At 40.9% G+C, this 16,791-nt stretch overlaps 1 protein-coding gene across 6 annotated transcripts in view; it reads right to left on the reverse strand.

Annotated features, from left to right (window-relative positions):
- si:ch73-103b11.2 (protein outspread) overlaps nt 1-15,318 on the reverse strand; it is a 51,874-nt gene extending 36,556 nt beyond the window's left edge. For 4 of the 6 annotated variants that reach the window (XM_046068237.1, XM_046068239.1, XM_046068234.1 and 1 more), the window contains exons 1-3: nt 14,406-15,318; nt 11,870-11,947; nt 9,799-9,864 (exon numbers count right to left, since the gene is read on the reverse strand). In XM_046068237.1, the coding sequence (XP_045924193.1) occupies nt 9,799-9,864; nt 11,870-11,947; nt 14,406-14,525 (264 nt within the window). In that variant the 5' untranslated portion in view covers nt 14,526-15,318. The remainder of the gene's footprint in view (nt 1-9,798; nt 9,865-11,869; nt 11,948-14,405) is intronic. The other 2 variants (XM_046068238.1, XM_046068235.1) reach the window with 2 other exon arrangements.
- Between the last annotated feature and the right edge of the window lie 1,473 nt (nt 15,319-16,791).

Below are 16,791 nucleotides of genomic sequence, written 5' to 3' on the forward strand. Positions count from 1 at the left end.
CTTGCCATTATATTAACGTGAAACATCGCCAGACCAAATTCCAGGGCTGCACTTTCTTTCTAAAAATATCTTGGCCGCAAAGTCCTGACCTTAACAGGTGGTTGGATTGGCAGGTCGCCAAGCTGAGGTGAAAAGTTAAAGGTCATCCAATACACCTACACCTGTTGCAACTCTGAAAGACATTCAACTGCAGCTGGCTACTGCAGAGCATCACAAGGAAGCAGCCAATTAGACACCCAGTCTCAGGCCAGTTTACAACTGGACCTCATCCAACTGAGACATCTTACTGCAGTGATGTAACTAATCAACTCCGCCAATGCAAATCTTACTACAGTGAGTTACTACAGTGGTGTGAGTCTCACACCCCCACTAACACATGTAGACACCTACCCCGCTGTTTTATTAGTGCCTGTCTCAGAGCTGGCTAACCCTTCACCCTGATGCTTTAAATGAAACCTTTTGTCAGTGTCGTGGTGTAGTGTTTAGAACAAACTGAGCGAGTAGTCCACCAGGCCGTGTTTGGCTTTATAGACAAGGAAGGGTTTTGGGGGAAGAGAAGTTACACAATACCGCTGGCTGCTCTCTCCAAGACAAATGATTTATTGGCCAGTGAGAACTGGAATGAAAGACAGAGATACGAGAGAGTGGCAGAATAAGAGAAAATGAGGAGGTAAAAGGAAGGGAAAGTGAATTGGACTGAGTAATGGGAAAGTAAAAGTGAGGACCGTGCAAGTGAGTGGACACTGGTTTAGTCAAAGCCTCCTGGAGCCAGCCTTTCTCTTGATGATGAATGGCTGGAAATCATTAAAAAGAACAAGAAAATGAAGGAGGGTACAAAGAGAAGGATGGTAAAAAGACATCCTGAAAAAAGCAGCCTTTTAAAAAGGACTTCTCACCATGGCGCAACAGTGGACCGCCATCAAGCATTCGGCTCAACCCAATATCGCAATCATATTCACCAAGTTTAAAAAAGAAAAAAAATGAGTACAAGTTCACTATCAACTGGAATCCCACATCAATAGGACACTGATACCTCATAAGTTGAATTCAATTTTATTTATAGTGCCAATTCATAAAAGAGGTTAACTCACTGCACTTTTCATATAGAGGTTTGCAATAGTATTTACAAAGATCCAGCAATCTCACGATGAGCAAGCAACTTGGCAACCGTGACAAGGATAAACTCGCTTTTAAACCAGGAAGAAACATCCAGCAGAACCTAGACACAGAGTGTGCAGCCAACTGCCTCGACTGGTTTTTTTTTTTTTGGGGGGGGGATAATAATAGTAATTATAATTACAGCAATACAATTAGGACTAATAATAATAGTAGCAGTGTGTGTCGAGCAGGAACATGGGGGAAGAAGATGGCTTGCAATCACAGACTCAGATTGTACAGCTCTGGAGGCAGAAATACCTGCTAAATGCGCAGTATAGGACTATTTTACTCAAGGTGCTGATAGACCCAGTGCCCTGTGTTAAATGATCCTGTCCATAAGCAGTGACAGGGATAAACCTAAGGAGTGTCTCCACTTAAAGCCTACATAAGGTTAGCTCAAAGTTTAAGTACAACCTTATAACCAGTGTTCTGTTGTGAAAAAGGTGCAAAAGTTTTATCTTATGGGGATGTTGGATGCCTTGGATTTTAGTCTGACCTCAATCAATTTGTCTATGCATTGCAGGCAATACATGTCAATACATGAAAATTCAGTCCCATTTTCAGTTGGAGCACTTTCTGCTCATCCAATCAAAGAGGGAGGGCTTAGTCCATTTTTCTGTGTCTGAGAGTGCACACTGGAGAACAATGCTGTTTTTTTGGCTGTAATTCGAATTTAACAAGTGTAATTTGACAGCCATTATTTTTAGACTCATTAAGCCTTTTGGCTATGGAACATACACAAACAGTAAATAGGGAAAGCGAGTGGATGAGGCGGGGGCAGTGAGAAAGCCTGTACTTCACATTTGATCCTTGAGAGTTTATAACAAATTACATTTAGTTTCAAATCAGCTGGGGTCATGTTTCCTGGCAGTTATCCCTGTGTGCTAAGTAAGAAAGTAACAGATTTAAATTACACTTTTACAGATAAAGACAATAAAAGTGACCAGTGGTGCCATGTAGAGTATGTCTCAAACTCAGGCCAAGCACAGGAGTTTAATGTTTGGAGAGCAGACTTGGTCCTGAGCCAGACAGGGTTACTGTACTTGTGACTAACGAAATGGAGGAATTTAAGCAGTGATCAAGTGGAGGAGATAAGATTTTCATCTTAGCCACATCCTGGATGGTGTGGTGACTAAAGCAAAGGCAAAAAGTAAAGAGCACAGATAAGACGACACTGAAAGTCAGATCAAACGGCCAACAAGAGAGCCAGACTGGTCAGTGAAAATACAACCTAACCTATCTTACATGAGACCTTTTATTGTATTCTGTTCAATCATGCTCTCCTCCTGGTGATGGTAAACTTCTGTCTCCTCAGAAAGCACAGCACTCAGAAAGAGGACACGCATATTAGGTCACTTGGAGGACAGCAAGGCCCTTGATAAGCAATCGCTGTGAGCTGGTGGATCAGATCATCACTAAGTAGGGATGTACAATCACTTCACAGACTACCAAATTACTTCTGGTCTGATTTTTCTAGAAGCCACAGTCAAGTCTGTTGTGCTTCTTGTCAGGTCGATCATCTCTCATGGGATCAATTTTAGAATAAGGAGGAATCCTTGACATGTTTTCTGATGACACTTGCAATGACACTTCCACATCACAGTGCCGGTTTTCCTGATAAAAGTTAACAGGAAAGCCGTGGGTGTGGTACACTGTGCTCCCACAGAATTAAATGTTCACACTGGATCTCGTGCTCATGGGGTGGTCTAATGCATTATTGTACAGAGGATCAGCTCTCTTTCTCACCAACACATTGAAACGGAGCCTTGTGTTTATAGAAAAACTAATGCATTCAAGTTAACTCTAAAAAGTTAGTCTATTTTCTTAACACAACACTGTCAATATCAGAGACCCACCTTCAAATAAGTTATAAGCAAGCATGTAAGGAGCCTAGCTAATAAGCATATGTTAACTTTAAAAACAGCTGCGTTGTCAAGGTTAGCGCGCTGTACGTAGTATAGCTGGGTTCTGGTGGTTTTTCTTAGAGCTAATTAGCCTGTTTCTTTCATGCTGGCAATTTACCGTAACGTAACACCGTCCCCTGGCGATCAGATCGCCAAAAGGTGATCTCAAGTAGCCATGATCAGACGATATGAAAATAGAGAAGATCGCCCAACCATAACCTACACAGTGGTTGCTAAAAACGCAAGTTGCACCATCACACTTAAGTTCATTGCTGTTAGCCTCTCCCGGCCAACAGCAGAAATGGAAGTGACACGGTCAGCAGTGCATAGGGAACTGGCAATTCCAAACTTGGATAAAACATTGGCAAAAATCCAGAAAAATTACCCATTTCTGTAAATGAAAACAAAAACAAGGGAATGTTCTTTATAAATATACTAGGGCTGCAACGATTAGTCAACGTAATCGATGACCTCGACTATAAAAATGCATCGACGTGAAATTTCATTGTTGATGCGTCGTTACAGAGAGGCTGTTTAAGGAAATGATAGCAATCTTCTCATTAAGAAGATTTCTGGTTGTTTATTTCTAACTGCAATGCATTACTTGGAATTCTACGGGCAGTATCGCTTCCACTATGTGCCATGACTGCTTGACTGTAAGACTCTTCGCAAAGAAGAAGCATTCATGTGAGAAGCGGAAAGCAGCGGAGAAAGTGGCTAACAGTGGAACATTTTATGTTTTTACAAGTTTTGTACGCCATTTAATCACTAAATACACTTTTGAGGCGATAAATCAACTGTGTAGAATTTGAATATTGGCAGTTTTACCAAAGTTGATTGTGAATCGAAAATGTGCTTAAACGTTTTCGGGGTTGAGAAGCTCCACAAGCGCCTGCGAGGTTAGTGGTGCCACAGAGCCCACCACAGAGCCCTCTGTTCCCTGTTACTCAGACCACTGCAGCAGCAACAACAGAGCAAAGGCCACAAGTGTAAAATAAATAAAAGGGGACTGTTGCTTTATTATTCTAAATAGACATTACATTTGTGGTACAGTTGTGGTTATAGTACTTGCTTTGAATTTGCTTTTATTTTATATAGTTCCAAAGCAAAAGTCTTTGGCAAAAAGTAAAAAGTTTTAAAGTTAGTATAAATCAGTCTTCTTCCCTGGTTTCCCCCTGGCGCCAATACTGGTGTTCATTCTGAATAGTAAACCTTGTTCAATTAATGATAACGTTAGGTAGTTAGGCTCTGTGTTAGAGATCAATTCACTTGAAAGATTTAATTAGTTAAATGGTTTAATTAGGGCTAGGGTTAGGGGGTGACAAAAACAACTAATCAAATAACTAACAGATTAGTCGACTACAAAAATAATTATTAGTTGCAGCCCTAGAATATACTATGCTGGTTGACAGCTTTGTGATGTGGGGTTGCATTGAGCAGCAGTTACAGTGTTGTAGACCCTGATGATTACAAGCTGTATGAATGGCTGTTCCCATGGTTTTGTGGCTTTGTGCAATGGGAACAGTGACCCCACTGTAATCCATGGCTGTTTACATTCCAGCAGATCAGTTCCTACTGGAAACATGAGGAAGGAAGGGCAGGGGTTAAAGAAGACTCTCACACACGATATCTCTACAAAACCAACACACCCCTCACCTAGGACCCGCACTTTGTAAACAATCCACAATGATCCAATTTGGAAGGCCTACACCGTCTTAAAACTGCAAGAGCTGTAACCAACATCTCATTTATTCTAGTATTTAATCTTATCCTTTTCCCTTTAAATCGTCTGCTCTCCAATCCGCCTTTCAAACCTAAATTATTCATCTTTCCATCTCGTACTGTAACACAAACTTGTGTACTCCAGTCAGTCTTGACTCCTCTCTCCCCTCTTTCCCATGGTTTGCTGTGAGTGAAAGACTGGAGCTCCCCTATAAGTATCCCTAATTTGATGGGGTGGGGTGGTCAGCCTCCACTTATTCCTTGCATAGAGTGCATGGGGGAAACAACATGGCTCAGAGACCCTGCCCACTCATCCTTCACTTAGAAAGCTCTCCTCATACCCAAACCAACACAAGACAAAAGCTCCACAAAACTGGTTAAAAATAGCCCCAAATTTCATGTTTCACAGGGCTAGAAAAGGGAGAAGGTGTTCATGCATTTTTCAACATGTCAAAAGGTCTTAAAAATCTGAGGGCCAACACAGGCTGAGGTTGTATATTCTCATGTCTGGCAATTTCAGGAGAGAGGCAGCAGAATAGTGCGCCTCAAGTTGAAAGAATGCACAAATGTGTGGGAAATGGAGGGAAGTTTGTCAAAACTCCATTCTTGGACACAACTATGGCGCGAGGGTCTACTATTTGAATTCCAGTAAACACATGAAATTAATTGAGCTAAGATGAAATGAGAGTTACTTCAACAACTGAAACGTCATGAGAACATCATGTTCTCCTTGGAATAACAAGGGATACAGCCGTGATACAGATAGTCAGCTGCAGTCTATGCAGTCTAAATGTGTCTCTGAATAGGCCTTTTGTGTAGTGCAATTCAATAGGTAGCCTCATTTTATTTGCAGGTATACTGTGCTTGTTCAATGTGGAATAAAACAGATGAACTGACAAGAATGAGAACACAAAGTGGACTGTGTTTGCCAAGTACCTGCAATGGCCTCCAAATAAACGGAGGAAATATTGTACATAAACCACCGTCAACAGTGATTAAAGACTTTCAATGCAAAAGCCTTCTTTTAAAACCAATTTAGGCTGTGATTCAGTGTGAGCTCATAGACCACAACAGAGATTGAGACACTGCAAAGAAATACAATTCAACCTACATCATATGATTTGGGGTGTGTGTGTGTGTGTGAACCTACATCTATGTTTGGGGGGTGTGTGTGTGTGTGTGTGTGTGTGTGTGTCAGAAAGAGTAGGTTACAAATAGGTCAACGCAAGGTCAATGGGAGCTAGGTGCTGTGTGGGGTATTTAGGACAGCATAGTGAAGCAATTATTATAGTGTGGGTGTTGATCATTTTACCTCGCAATGATGTCATCAAAGTGGCTTTGTGTAGCTGGAGAGTTCTTCACACCCACATACCTGCCCTCACCACGAGGTGATAATGGATTTTGTGTGTCTACGTGTGATTCGAGTCACTTAAACAACTTGAACAGCTTAATCACACAGTTGCGTATGGGTGGCCCCTGTTCATTTGTCTTTTCTTTACCTCTAAATGATTAGAAGGCCACTTTCTCTCAGGACTGCTGAAGTCAGCAAAACTTCTCAAACCTTGCAACACCTGTTCCTGACATGGCCTCTGCGGTCAAGCACCCTCGGCCCCAGGTGCGTTCACTCACATGCTCACTCACACACTTGCGCACACACCAACACTCGCACATGGACAAACATGTGCAGCTCAGCACAACCTTTAACTCTGTCTAATCCAGCCTCACACATTTGTTTCGATGCTGTGTCCGATGTTTTTTTTCTACAGCTACTGTAGAAAGGCTTGCTCACCATATGACTGAGCCTACAGACAGCTTCAGCCCACACACACTCGTGCTTTGCTTCCAGAGTGTTCTGTCCTAAATCTATACAGTCTGGGCAGAGACAGCCAAAGCTCTCCACAAAACAGAGAATAACTGTTCCATGTTGCACATACCATGGGCAAGTGTTGCTGGACAAAGGGACAAAACATGTTGTCTTGGTAATGCTCCCATGAAACAATTGTGCCGGGTTTTTCTGGGAAAATCTATCGTGTGCATTCAGCAAACGTAAAGACTGAATTGACAGTGAGTTTGACTTTGTGGGTAAATGTATCTAATTTACAGCTAATATAATGTATAGTGCTAAAATTCAGTGAACTAGCTTAGACACAAAACACTTCATAACTCCCTTCTTTGGGGGCCCAGGCCAAGAACAATCCTCTAAAGCTGTACTAACACATTAGCGTTGCATGGCAGGACATGTTCTATGCAGGCCATAGAACATGCAGCAATTCACCCTCTCCGTCTTTCCAATCAGAACACATTGTCTCTTCATCTTGCTCTTACTGCAGCTACATTTTCTTTACCACTTCTCTCTTGCACTTAACGGTTCTTCACAGCCACCCACAGCTCTTAGCATAAAATCATGGTATGGTGTGTAGTGTTGGGCGTTCACCGTAGGTGGGCAACCCCAAAACGATGGCTGTCCCAAGCCTTAGCTAACCCATTCCTTTCCCCCAGATTCATGCCACATCCTGAAGGTTGGGACCACAGCCCATCTGGGTTTGGTTAGATCCAAGACACAAGAGCCATAAAACCAGGCCGAGAGGAAAACAGAGGGGCACCTCCTCATATACAACCCCAACCAGGGCTCTCAGATGGGGGGCTCTAATGTGGTCTGGAGCAACATTATACTGGAGAAAGCTGGCAGTCTTTAGATTTGATCTGATGTCATTCAAAATACAGCATTTAAACTGATCTTAATGTCAGTTTCTATCTTGTTTTTAATGTTGATTGTAGCCATCTGAAGCATTTTGCAGTGGACATTTAAACTGCACACTACTGCATAATACATAGCAGTGCATCATATTTCAAAACCATACCAGCATACAGCACGGGCAATCCAACATCAGTGGTGCAATAAAGTTTGGATTATAATTTTGGCATCACTGCACAAATTAGAAATGTTGCAATAATGGCGAGGCTGAGATCACTTTATAAAAAGGCAAAACAATAACAGCTACTAAACCAACCACTTGGCTTTGATTATTGGTATAAAATCACACCAAAATTACTCTCGTGTTATTAATATTTATTAGTAGCTTAACATAATGTTTTGGCACTAAACGCATTTTAAATCATTACCTATACTGTCTATGAAAGTGAAAAGGACATCAACTTAAATTTATGAAATCATATAATGCCAATCACAGATTCTAACCTTACCTGAAGAGTCCAAATATTAATTTTACCTCTTTGTCCACAAAAAACGAGTGCCAGATATGCCAATTAGCCAAGTTTGTGCAGCTGTGTATTCAACACAAAACAATTATTCTAATGAGTTTTGTGTGACAAGTGCCATCTTATATTTATTGTCACTTGATATTTACATCTCCAGACCCTCACTCCCCCCTCCCCTCTCCTTTTGATCCTGCATCCAGAAAGGACATGAAAAGATGTAGAGTGACATCCAGAGAGAACAATGAATGGAAGGAGGACATCCGCCGCTCTCCTTTGTTTCTTCCAGTAAACACATCATCCATCCTTCTTCTGGTGTCATCGTTCACCACCAGTGCCTGACAAATACAATTTATTGGCTCCATTTTGAAAAAGACTTTAAGGCCAGTACAGTGTTTTTGCCATGTTTATGAAAATAAAAAATACTCTGCTCTTGCATGTAATATGCAAATAGTAGCCTTGCCATTCAACATGTAGAATATTTCTATAGGGGGAATGAAAGGGGAATGTATCCATTACATAAAACCTCTCAGCATCCCTCTCCTCTGCCAAAGAATGCCACATACAGCATGAACGGGTCAAAAGTAACAAAGCAAGTGCTGTTTCGACCACTTCTGCTTTCACCTCATTTCAAAGCACATCCCACGTTTAGAAAAGAAAAAAAAAAAAAAAAAAAAAAAACTGTTGAGCACTGTTTTGGGTCAATCAATATTTAGCGAGCCCACATGCTGAAGTACAATACAGTAATAACCGACCTGCCAAACTTATAGTATTCAAACATGAAAAACAACAAAAAATATGAATTTGAAACAGTCAGCCTACATATTAATTAGATAGTTACTGTATAGATCATTTCATTACTGGCACTAATACAGATCACAAAAGAAAAAGTCTTCCTAGTAAGTAGTTTTTCCAGTTTTTCTTTCAGAACAGGAAGTTCCTCAAGCATGTTAGCCACTTAAACACACACACGCACACACACACACACACACACACACACCTTGGCATGTGACTTTAGTATCAACAACATGTGGTGTCACATCACTCCGTTTGACACCACTGTGCTAGTTAGCTTAGTGTTTAACACATTCACAAAATACTCTGTTGTATGCAGGAGAGCATAGGCGTTAACAGTGTGCAACTGCCTGGTGAAATGGTAGCGAGCCCATCACAGCACCAAAATGTTACTAACAAAGTAACTACACTTCAACAAGTCTGTAAATTATTTCTTCTCCATTTTTATAATGCAACAGCCTCTTAAGAAAACTGTGACCAACACTTTTATAAACAGAAATATAAAAGTGTAAAATCAGCCTCTCCACTAGAGTTAAAATGACTTAACTTTCATGGGATGTATCAAACAATAATGAAACCTCCAGTAAATTATCAAATAGTGCTCAGGGGCTTTATTTAACCCAACTGAAAAGGAAGCAATTCTTAAAACAACCAAATTTCACCTTTTCAGTCATACGCCACCTTGTTCTGTGAGCTGTTCCTGTTTGTGACTTGTTGTTGCTGCTGTATGCTGAAAAAGCAAACTCAACCGTTCCTCCAGCAGTTTCACATTAAAACACTTCCTGGAGTTGAAAAGGGGCTTAATCACTTCCCTTTCACTGATAGATATTGTGCTGAGTTTCCTTAACAGCAGGTTAACACAGAAAAGGAAAAAACACTGGGGAATCGAGCTTAGATTTAGAGAATGACAAGTGGGGAGGAAGGCATGATTATGTCGCCCCAATGTGCCAAATAAGGATGCTGAATTTACCACCCAAGCCATCAAAGCACAACTTTCACTCACCATTTCGTCCAGAGCATAGCGAAGTAAGCCATGCTCGTACAGGATGAAGAACCTCCGTTGCCATTTCTGCATTTAAAGAAATGAGAAATTGTTACTGACATGGTCACATGAAAAATACCATTATCATTCCCAGCAGTAAATCACATCAGCATTTTATAAAGGGTGAAGCAACATGTGAAAATATTTAGCAAGGGTTTGGAAAACTGTCATGGCTGTTTAACAAATACTGACATATTTATTTTTAAAGCCAGATATATTTATTGGACCTATAAATGAATCAGTAAATGTTCCAATTAAAATCTTGAATCTTACATAATATACACCTCAGAATCTCAAGACTTTGCTACTACACATATACAAACAGTAAATACACCTTGCAATGGCAAGCCAGTTCTTGGCACACTTTCAGGACATGTACCACATCACAAGGTGTTCAAGTTAGCTGGAAAACATTTTATAGTCATGCTTCAGTTCAAAAGTCAATTATCCAGTTTTCTGTTTGTTTTTCTCCATAAAAGTATGAGGCACAACAGCACAATAGACTGAATGCCCCAGTTGAATGACAACAAAAACTGCGAAGGAAAAACCCTTTCACAGCAATACACAATATTACACGTAACATAATTACACATAACATTAACCATGCCCAGATCTGTCTTACAGGATATACATGTTATATGCACACAACCTTGAACTGACAGACAATGTGTTTGCCCAAAACACATTAGGTGCACAATGTAAATGCCCTCTAGAATACTGCAGATGAAGCCTATCACGTTTCTGAAACCACAAGGTCAAATGTGACATACAATGGAGTCATTTTATCTCTTGGTTAGAATAGTATTTCTGCCGATATTTGGGCAAATGATATGGTGACAGTTTCCATTGATCTCCTTCCTCATTGACTTGATGAGCTCTCCACTGCCCCGCTCTTATCCTAATGCACCGTTTTGTTTCAGTGTTAAATATCCTGGGCTCAGATTCCAAGAGCCCAATCCATGAAATATTGAGAGGTGCTTTGTAACCTAAAAGCCATTGGAAGGTCACGACAGAGGTGCCGATAAGCTTCACGGGTGATGTTAAAGAGACCTTGGAGTCACATCCATTAAAAATGTGATAAATACATGGCTTCCAGAAAGATTCTGCAGTGTAATTCATGGACAGAACAGAGCCATAGACTCACAACCTGTCACACTAAAGTGGTCCTAAAACATGACTCAACCATCATGTCAGTTCCTTTTCTATATTATTTGCTTGTTGGTCAGTCAAAACCTGACCAACCTGCTCACCTCAGCACTATGTACAGGCCACCAATTATACCTCCACAGTATAAAGCTGTTTGTGGGAATAGGTGGAACATGTCAGTGATTATGTCAAAGCAGCAGCAGACTGTTGACTGTACTTGAGTTGAAGGATCCAGAGGTGCTTTTCCAAAAACCCATATGGAAGCCATCAGTGTGGCTGTGAGAACTGGGACTTTTCCTTCTCCTCCCCCACATTCTCCCTTACTCCTCTTTCGGATGCACCACCGCCGTATAATCTGGGAGCTGATAAAGATAGCGGTGCAACAGAGCAAGGCTCCCATTACATGATGCTAGGGAAGCAGGAATCATGAAATTAAGTCAATATTTGGCTCATTATTGCTTGAGAATGAAGCTTCTTCTGATAAGAGGGCCAAGCCTCCCACAGAAAGCTGCTGAATCCATGAAACAGCGACATGAGCCATAATAACCAAACCTCCTGTTTGTCTAAAGTGAAATTAATGCCAGAATTGATAACAAAATTAAAGGAGGAGCAAAGCAAATTTCCTTTTTCAACTCACCTGGCACCATTGGAGGTGTCCTAATAAACTAAACTTTACACATATCATACTCAAAGCTGTTTAAAAAAAAAAAAAAAAAAAGTACTGTACCTATAAACTTTTGGCATGAGCAGAATCTACAGATAATGGGTGAAATAAAGCTGATCCCTTTAAAGAATACCAGTTTGTTTTCATGAAGCTCCACCAAAAGGAAGCCAAAAAAAGAGACAAAACTCTGCCCCAGAAATGTCCAGCAAAAGAACCACTTACCCGAGATCTGTGTAAGGGATTGTCAAAATGTGTTCCCTCTGGTGCCAGCAGCAACCATCCTCCATATATAGGTTTTGCCTGGTTAGGAGAACACACAATTACAGTGTTGAAAGCAAACACTAAAACATGCAGATGAACACATCGGTAAACAGGACAATTATGCACATTTTAATTCACTGTAGATATAACTGGAGGCTATTCCCTAGTTTAGGCTACAAATTGTGACCCAATATCAGACAGACACACACACACACACACACATCTTAGTTTAACTCCAAGAAGGTGTCTATTAGTCACAAGTTGCCTAGTTTATTGCAGGCTACACTCTTCAGCTGGCTGTATCCCAGAGCACCATGCTGTCCTGGGGAAAAACAAGGAAAGGCTAACACACATGATTTTCCTTCTGATCCTTTAAGTGGGTGGACTGGTGGGTCGAGGGGTTAGCAAGAGGCAGAAGTTAGCAAGAAAAACAGTGGATGAGAAACATGAGAGAAAGACGTAGTACAGGGCCTGAGAGCTTTTGTGGCTACAGATTTGCAATTCAAACTTGTACTGAGAAATGCAGTCTTTCTTAAATAGTTCTGGTACAAACTTGAACTCCAGCCATACTCAAAGTCAGCATTTGTTTGCTGAGCCAAAAAAGAAACCCTGCATAACCACTGCAGCGTTGTCTGTACAAGAGCACAAATGTTACTAAATGTTAACATTGAAATCTTACCTACACCTAAAGAGCTTAACTAATTAAAGTACCTTACGTAAATCAACTCCGCTCCCAAGTCTATGGAACAGTAGCCTACAAATCAAGTCAAAAAGCTCTGACATTTACAGTCGCCTGGCACCTCTATGTCCCTATTTCAGTGGTTTTGATTACAGTCATAACGTCATCCCATGTAAAGCCAAGTATAATCCGCCATAAAACCTCTTTCACTTTGATTACAGGAGAAACATCAAATTTCTCAGCCGAGTGACTGTAAACAAAATTACATAACGAGAATTTTCAGACTTAAGTCCGTAATCGTACCCTTGGACAGTCAAACGTTTGAGCAGACTTTAAAGAGAAACAGCATCCAACTTTTTAAAGACATCCTCAGAGGTGAGAGCAGCACACAGGAACAGCACGTAGATAAGTTATTTGATAATGGGACTGCTGGAAAGGGCAGTACAGTACGTGTTGAGAGGGAATCACACTAATCCTGGAACACTAGCTTCCTTCTTGCCTGTGAAAAAGGAACAGAACAGAGACTGAACATGGTTTTAGAAAAATGTCCCATCTCGCCTCACATGACCTGACAGCCGCCTGAATGGTTAGTCCTTCATAAAGAGAGAAGTAGACAAGATGAATCTAGGTCATTTTTTTTTTTTTTTTTTTTACTCTTCAGTGGTTAAACGCAGTTATTTGAGTGCATTCATTTCACAACGACCCCCAACCTCTTATTTCCCTCCATCATAAATGACTACGTAATACTGCACCAACAGCATTGGCCTTTGAGTGGTGAGTTGGTGAAGGGGCAAAAGGACAAAAGCTCTGGATGAAAATATGCACAGAATGGGATTGACAGGCTTTCCGTATCTTCTTGTAGTAGGACTTTTAAACAATTAACAACATCGCCGGCCTGTCCCGGGTCTTCAGGCTCTGACAGCAGATGATAACCTTTCCCTGGGTGCAGCCATCAAAGGATAACGTTGATAGCCAGTGGGCGAGAAATTCCGCTGACAACCTCAAGACTATTTCCATTCCAACAGAGAAGCCATTGGACATGAAGGAGGGATTACAGGAAAATATGTTGGCCTAATGTTAGTCCACAGCCAGCCATTTTGAAGACATTGCCATCAGAAGACGCATCACTGTCTATCACAGAAGCGGCATTTATATAAACTGTATCTGGAGATGGGTGACTCTTAACCTGTTAAACAGCTTACCAAAAGGAATGATCACAATACAGGCCAACAGAGTTCAGTGAGACCTGATGCCACCATTCACAACCTGCCAACATCAACAACACAGCCCAGCAGGGGAGTGTTAGTGGAATCTCCCCATTTGTGATTTAGATACCAGTATTATTGGAAAACAGCAATGGGATTTTGACAGCCTCACAGTCGCCCATCCTTAATGCCTTTAGGAGTGACTGTTTGTTAATTTGTGCATAAAATTGACAGCAGTGTGGGTAAAATGGGCAAAAAAAAATTATTTTATATTATTATAGCAAATACTGAAAAAGATTTCACAGAAACAAATGTAACCCAAATTATTCAACAAAAGCAGTTGGTAGTAGGCTACTGTGCTGGGAGGCATGGAGCTGGGTGGAGGCCTATATAGCTCCATGAATTAAGGTCAATAGCGCCCTTGGGCTGGAAAATAATTATGTCCAATTAGCCTAACCTTTGCACTTCATGGTCTATTGACACACGACGAGCCGTTTGACATGTGCACATCAAACAGACAGATAAAAACATGCTTTGCTTTTACATTAATATAGACTACATAGGCAGTATCAGAAGTATGACAGATCCAATGTGTAAAGAAGTATTTGTTCACCTGATTTAAGTCCTCGTCGTTCAGCAAATGTGATTCTCTGGGCTTAAAGCAGTTCTGGCATTTACTTTTGTTGAAAATGTTGGCTTGAAATTTCCGACAAGGATTGTCTTTGAATGACATGGTTAGTGGAGGGGGGGAAAGGCAACACTTGATGAGAAAAAAAATCCAAGAAAGCCTTGTTTCAACAACAAAAACTGCTCAATTCTCGCAGCCGAAAGGGTTGCAGTCAACTTGCTGGGGGGGAAATACACAACTTACTAGAACAAACCTAGCAGAAGAAAGAAGTCCATTAAAAATATAATGGTGCGCTGTTCACCTGTCCTATTTTACCTGAGGCGGTAAATAACCTCTCGTTAAGTGATATCTATGATAGTCATCTTGCGCGAGGGGTCGCCTCCCGCAGCTAACGCTGACCTGCTAACTTTTGTTATTGTATACAGGCTTTTAAAGAAGTTGTCAAATGAATCGTCGAAAGCGCAGACAGGTGTGCGCGGTCCTTCGCCTTAATTAAGTCCTCCAACGAGATGTCGACGTTTCACAGGTGACATTCCAGGCCTCGAGTTCGCTGCAAAGGTCCCGTCAGCCTCCATCGGGCGGAACGAGCTCTACCGAGGGAGGGAGTCCACTTTGGCCCCTCTCACTCCGTCTTTCTGTCTAACAAGTGACACCGTATTAATTTCTGTCAAATCAGTTTCACGCTTCAAACGTCTCTCTTCAAGGCCAAACACGGTTATCCAACTTTACAAACGCCATCGGCTCGGCTGTCACGCCGCTGGATCCATCGCGTCGGGTCCAGTTCGTCGTAGCTGCCTTCCCGTTGCCACTGGTACGCAGTCTGCGGTGGATGTTTTCGTGAAAATCCTCGCTTGGGCCGCACAGTCTGTGGAGAGACGGGGGAGGCACTCAGCAGAGAGTGGAGTGGCGAGTGACAGCAAGCCCGGCCAATTACATTCAACAGCACGCCCACAACCGAGGCTGTGTCCAATAGAAAGCCTAAAACATCTCCCAATACTTTTGCTCAAGCTAGGTGGGCTTTAAAGAGCCCATGATAACAAAAACTAACTTCTATGTGGAGCTGTTGTGTCATTAATGTTAGCCTGAGCTAATATTTTTCATTCCAAACTAAAAAGACAGAGAGTGGGCTACATTTATTCAGGTTACCCTCGTTGTTAGTGGAGGTTATTTCTTTAGCTGATGTTTTTGTTTTTGGTGTGTGGTGTGCTAATCTTTAAAGTCCACAACAACATGACAGGGAAGCAAATAAGATAACTCTGTGTAAAAACATTTCTAATTCCTTCCTTTTATCCAATATTGAAAAACAGTCAACATTGCTATAAAGGGTTACCTCAGATGAACATGACACAACAAAATAGTGGCTTTAATTGGTAATTGTACCCTTGATTATTTGAGATTTTATGGAGTGTGTGCATGCAAATGTCTAAAAACATAAAATGCAAATAGTTGCAAGTAGTAGCAGTTTCATTTTATCTCTCAAATGTTACGTTTGTATTCAACATAACATGACACAAAAAGATACTGTAACATCATACTCACTACACTATCCTGTAGCTGTCTACAAAGCAAGGGACTGTGATGGAGGTCATTTTTACACTACTACTGCACACCATTTTGATACAAGTAAAGAACAATAATGTCTCAAACAACCTTTAAGTCTGGCAAATGTAATTTTAAACATGGAAAGCAATCCTGAAGTGGTGTTTTGATTCCAGGCTCCAGAGCACCATCTGTTGGTCTTAAATTTCCAATGGCTGGGTCCAAGATTGGGTCAAGTTTAACCCCTTGTTTAGACAGTTTAGAGATGGAAAAAGACAAAAACATGTTGTACAAGTATGTTAAGGTGAGAGCCAAATCAAATGGGAATGTATGAGTCATGGATAGCAAGGGATTTTGCAATTCTTCCACCATGCAGCTGGTTTTATGAGTGAAAATATGAAATGTTGCATAATGTTGTGATGTAATGAAAATGTTGTCCTGCTTGCAGTGTACTAGTACGCCACCTATTGTCTGTTGTCAAAATTTAACGCATAGATTCACATTATAAAATGTAATTACTACATTTATTTTACAACAGCAGGTAGCTTATTTTATTACACTGCTAAAACACAGACATGGAAATTTAGCAAGGTGTTATTAAAAGTCATGGAATAGCTACTACTGTAGCTAACTACCGTCTCTTGATTTTGACAGGAAAGTCAGGCAGTAATTAAAAATTCAGCTACTTCATGGTCAAGATGATATTTCTAACAATGTATTCATTACCAATTCTGACTGAAATATGCATGCTAAAGAAATGCACATTGTAAAGAAAGAGTAGCACTAATGAAGGGATCTCTGCAGAGTTTAGAAAACCAAATCAAGAATGTCT

The sequence above is a fragment of the Micropterus dolomieu genome, linkage group LG14 (assembly GCF_021292245.1).
Source record: "Micropterus dolomieu isolate WLL.071019.BEF.003 ecotype Adirondacks linkage group LG14, ASM2129224v1, whole genome shotgun sequence".
NCBI lineage: Eukaryota > Metazoa > Chordata > Actinopteri > Centrarchiformes > Centrarchidae > Micropterus > Micropterus dolomieu.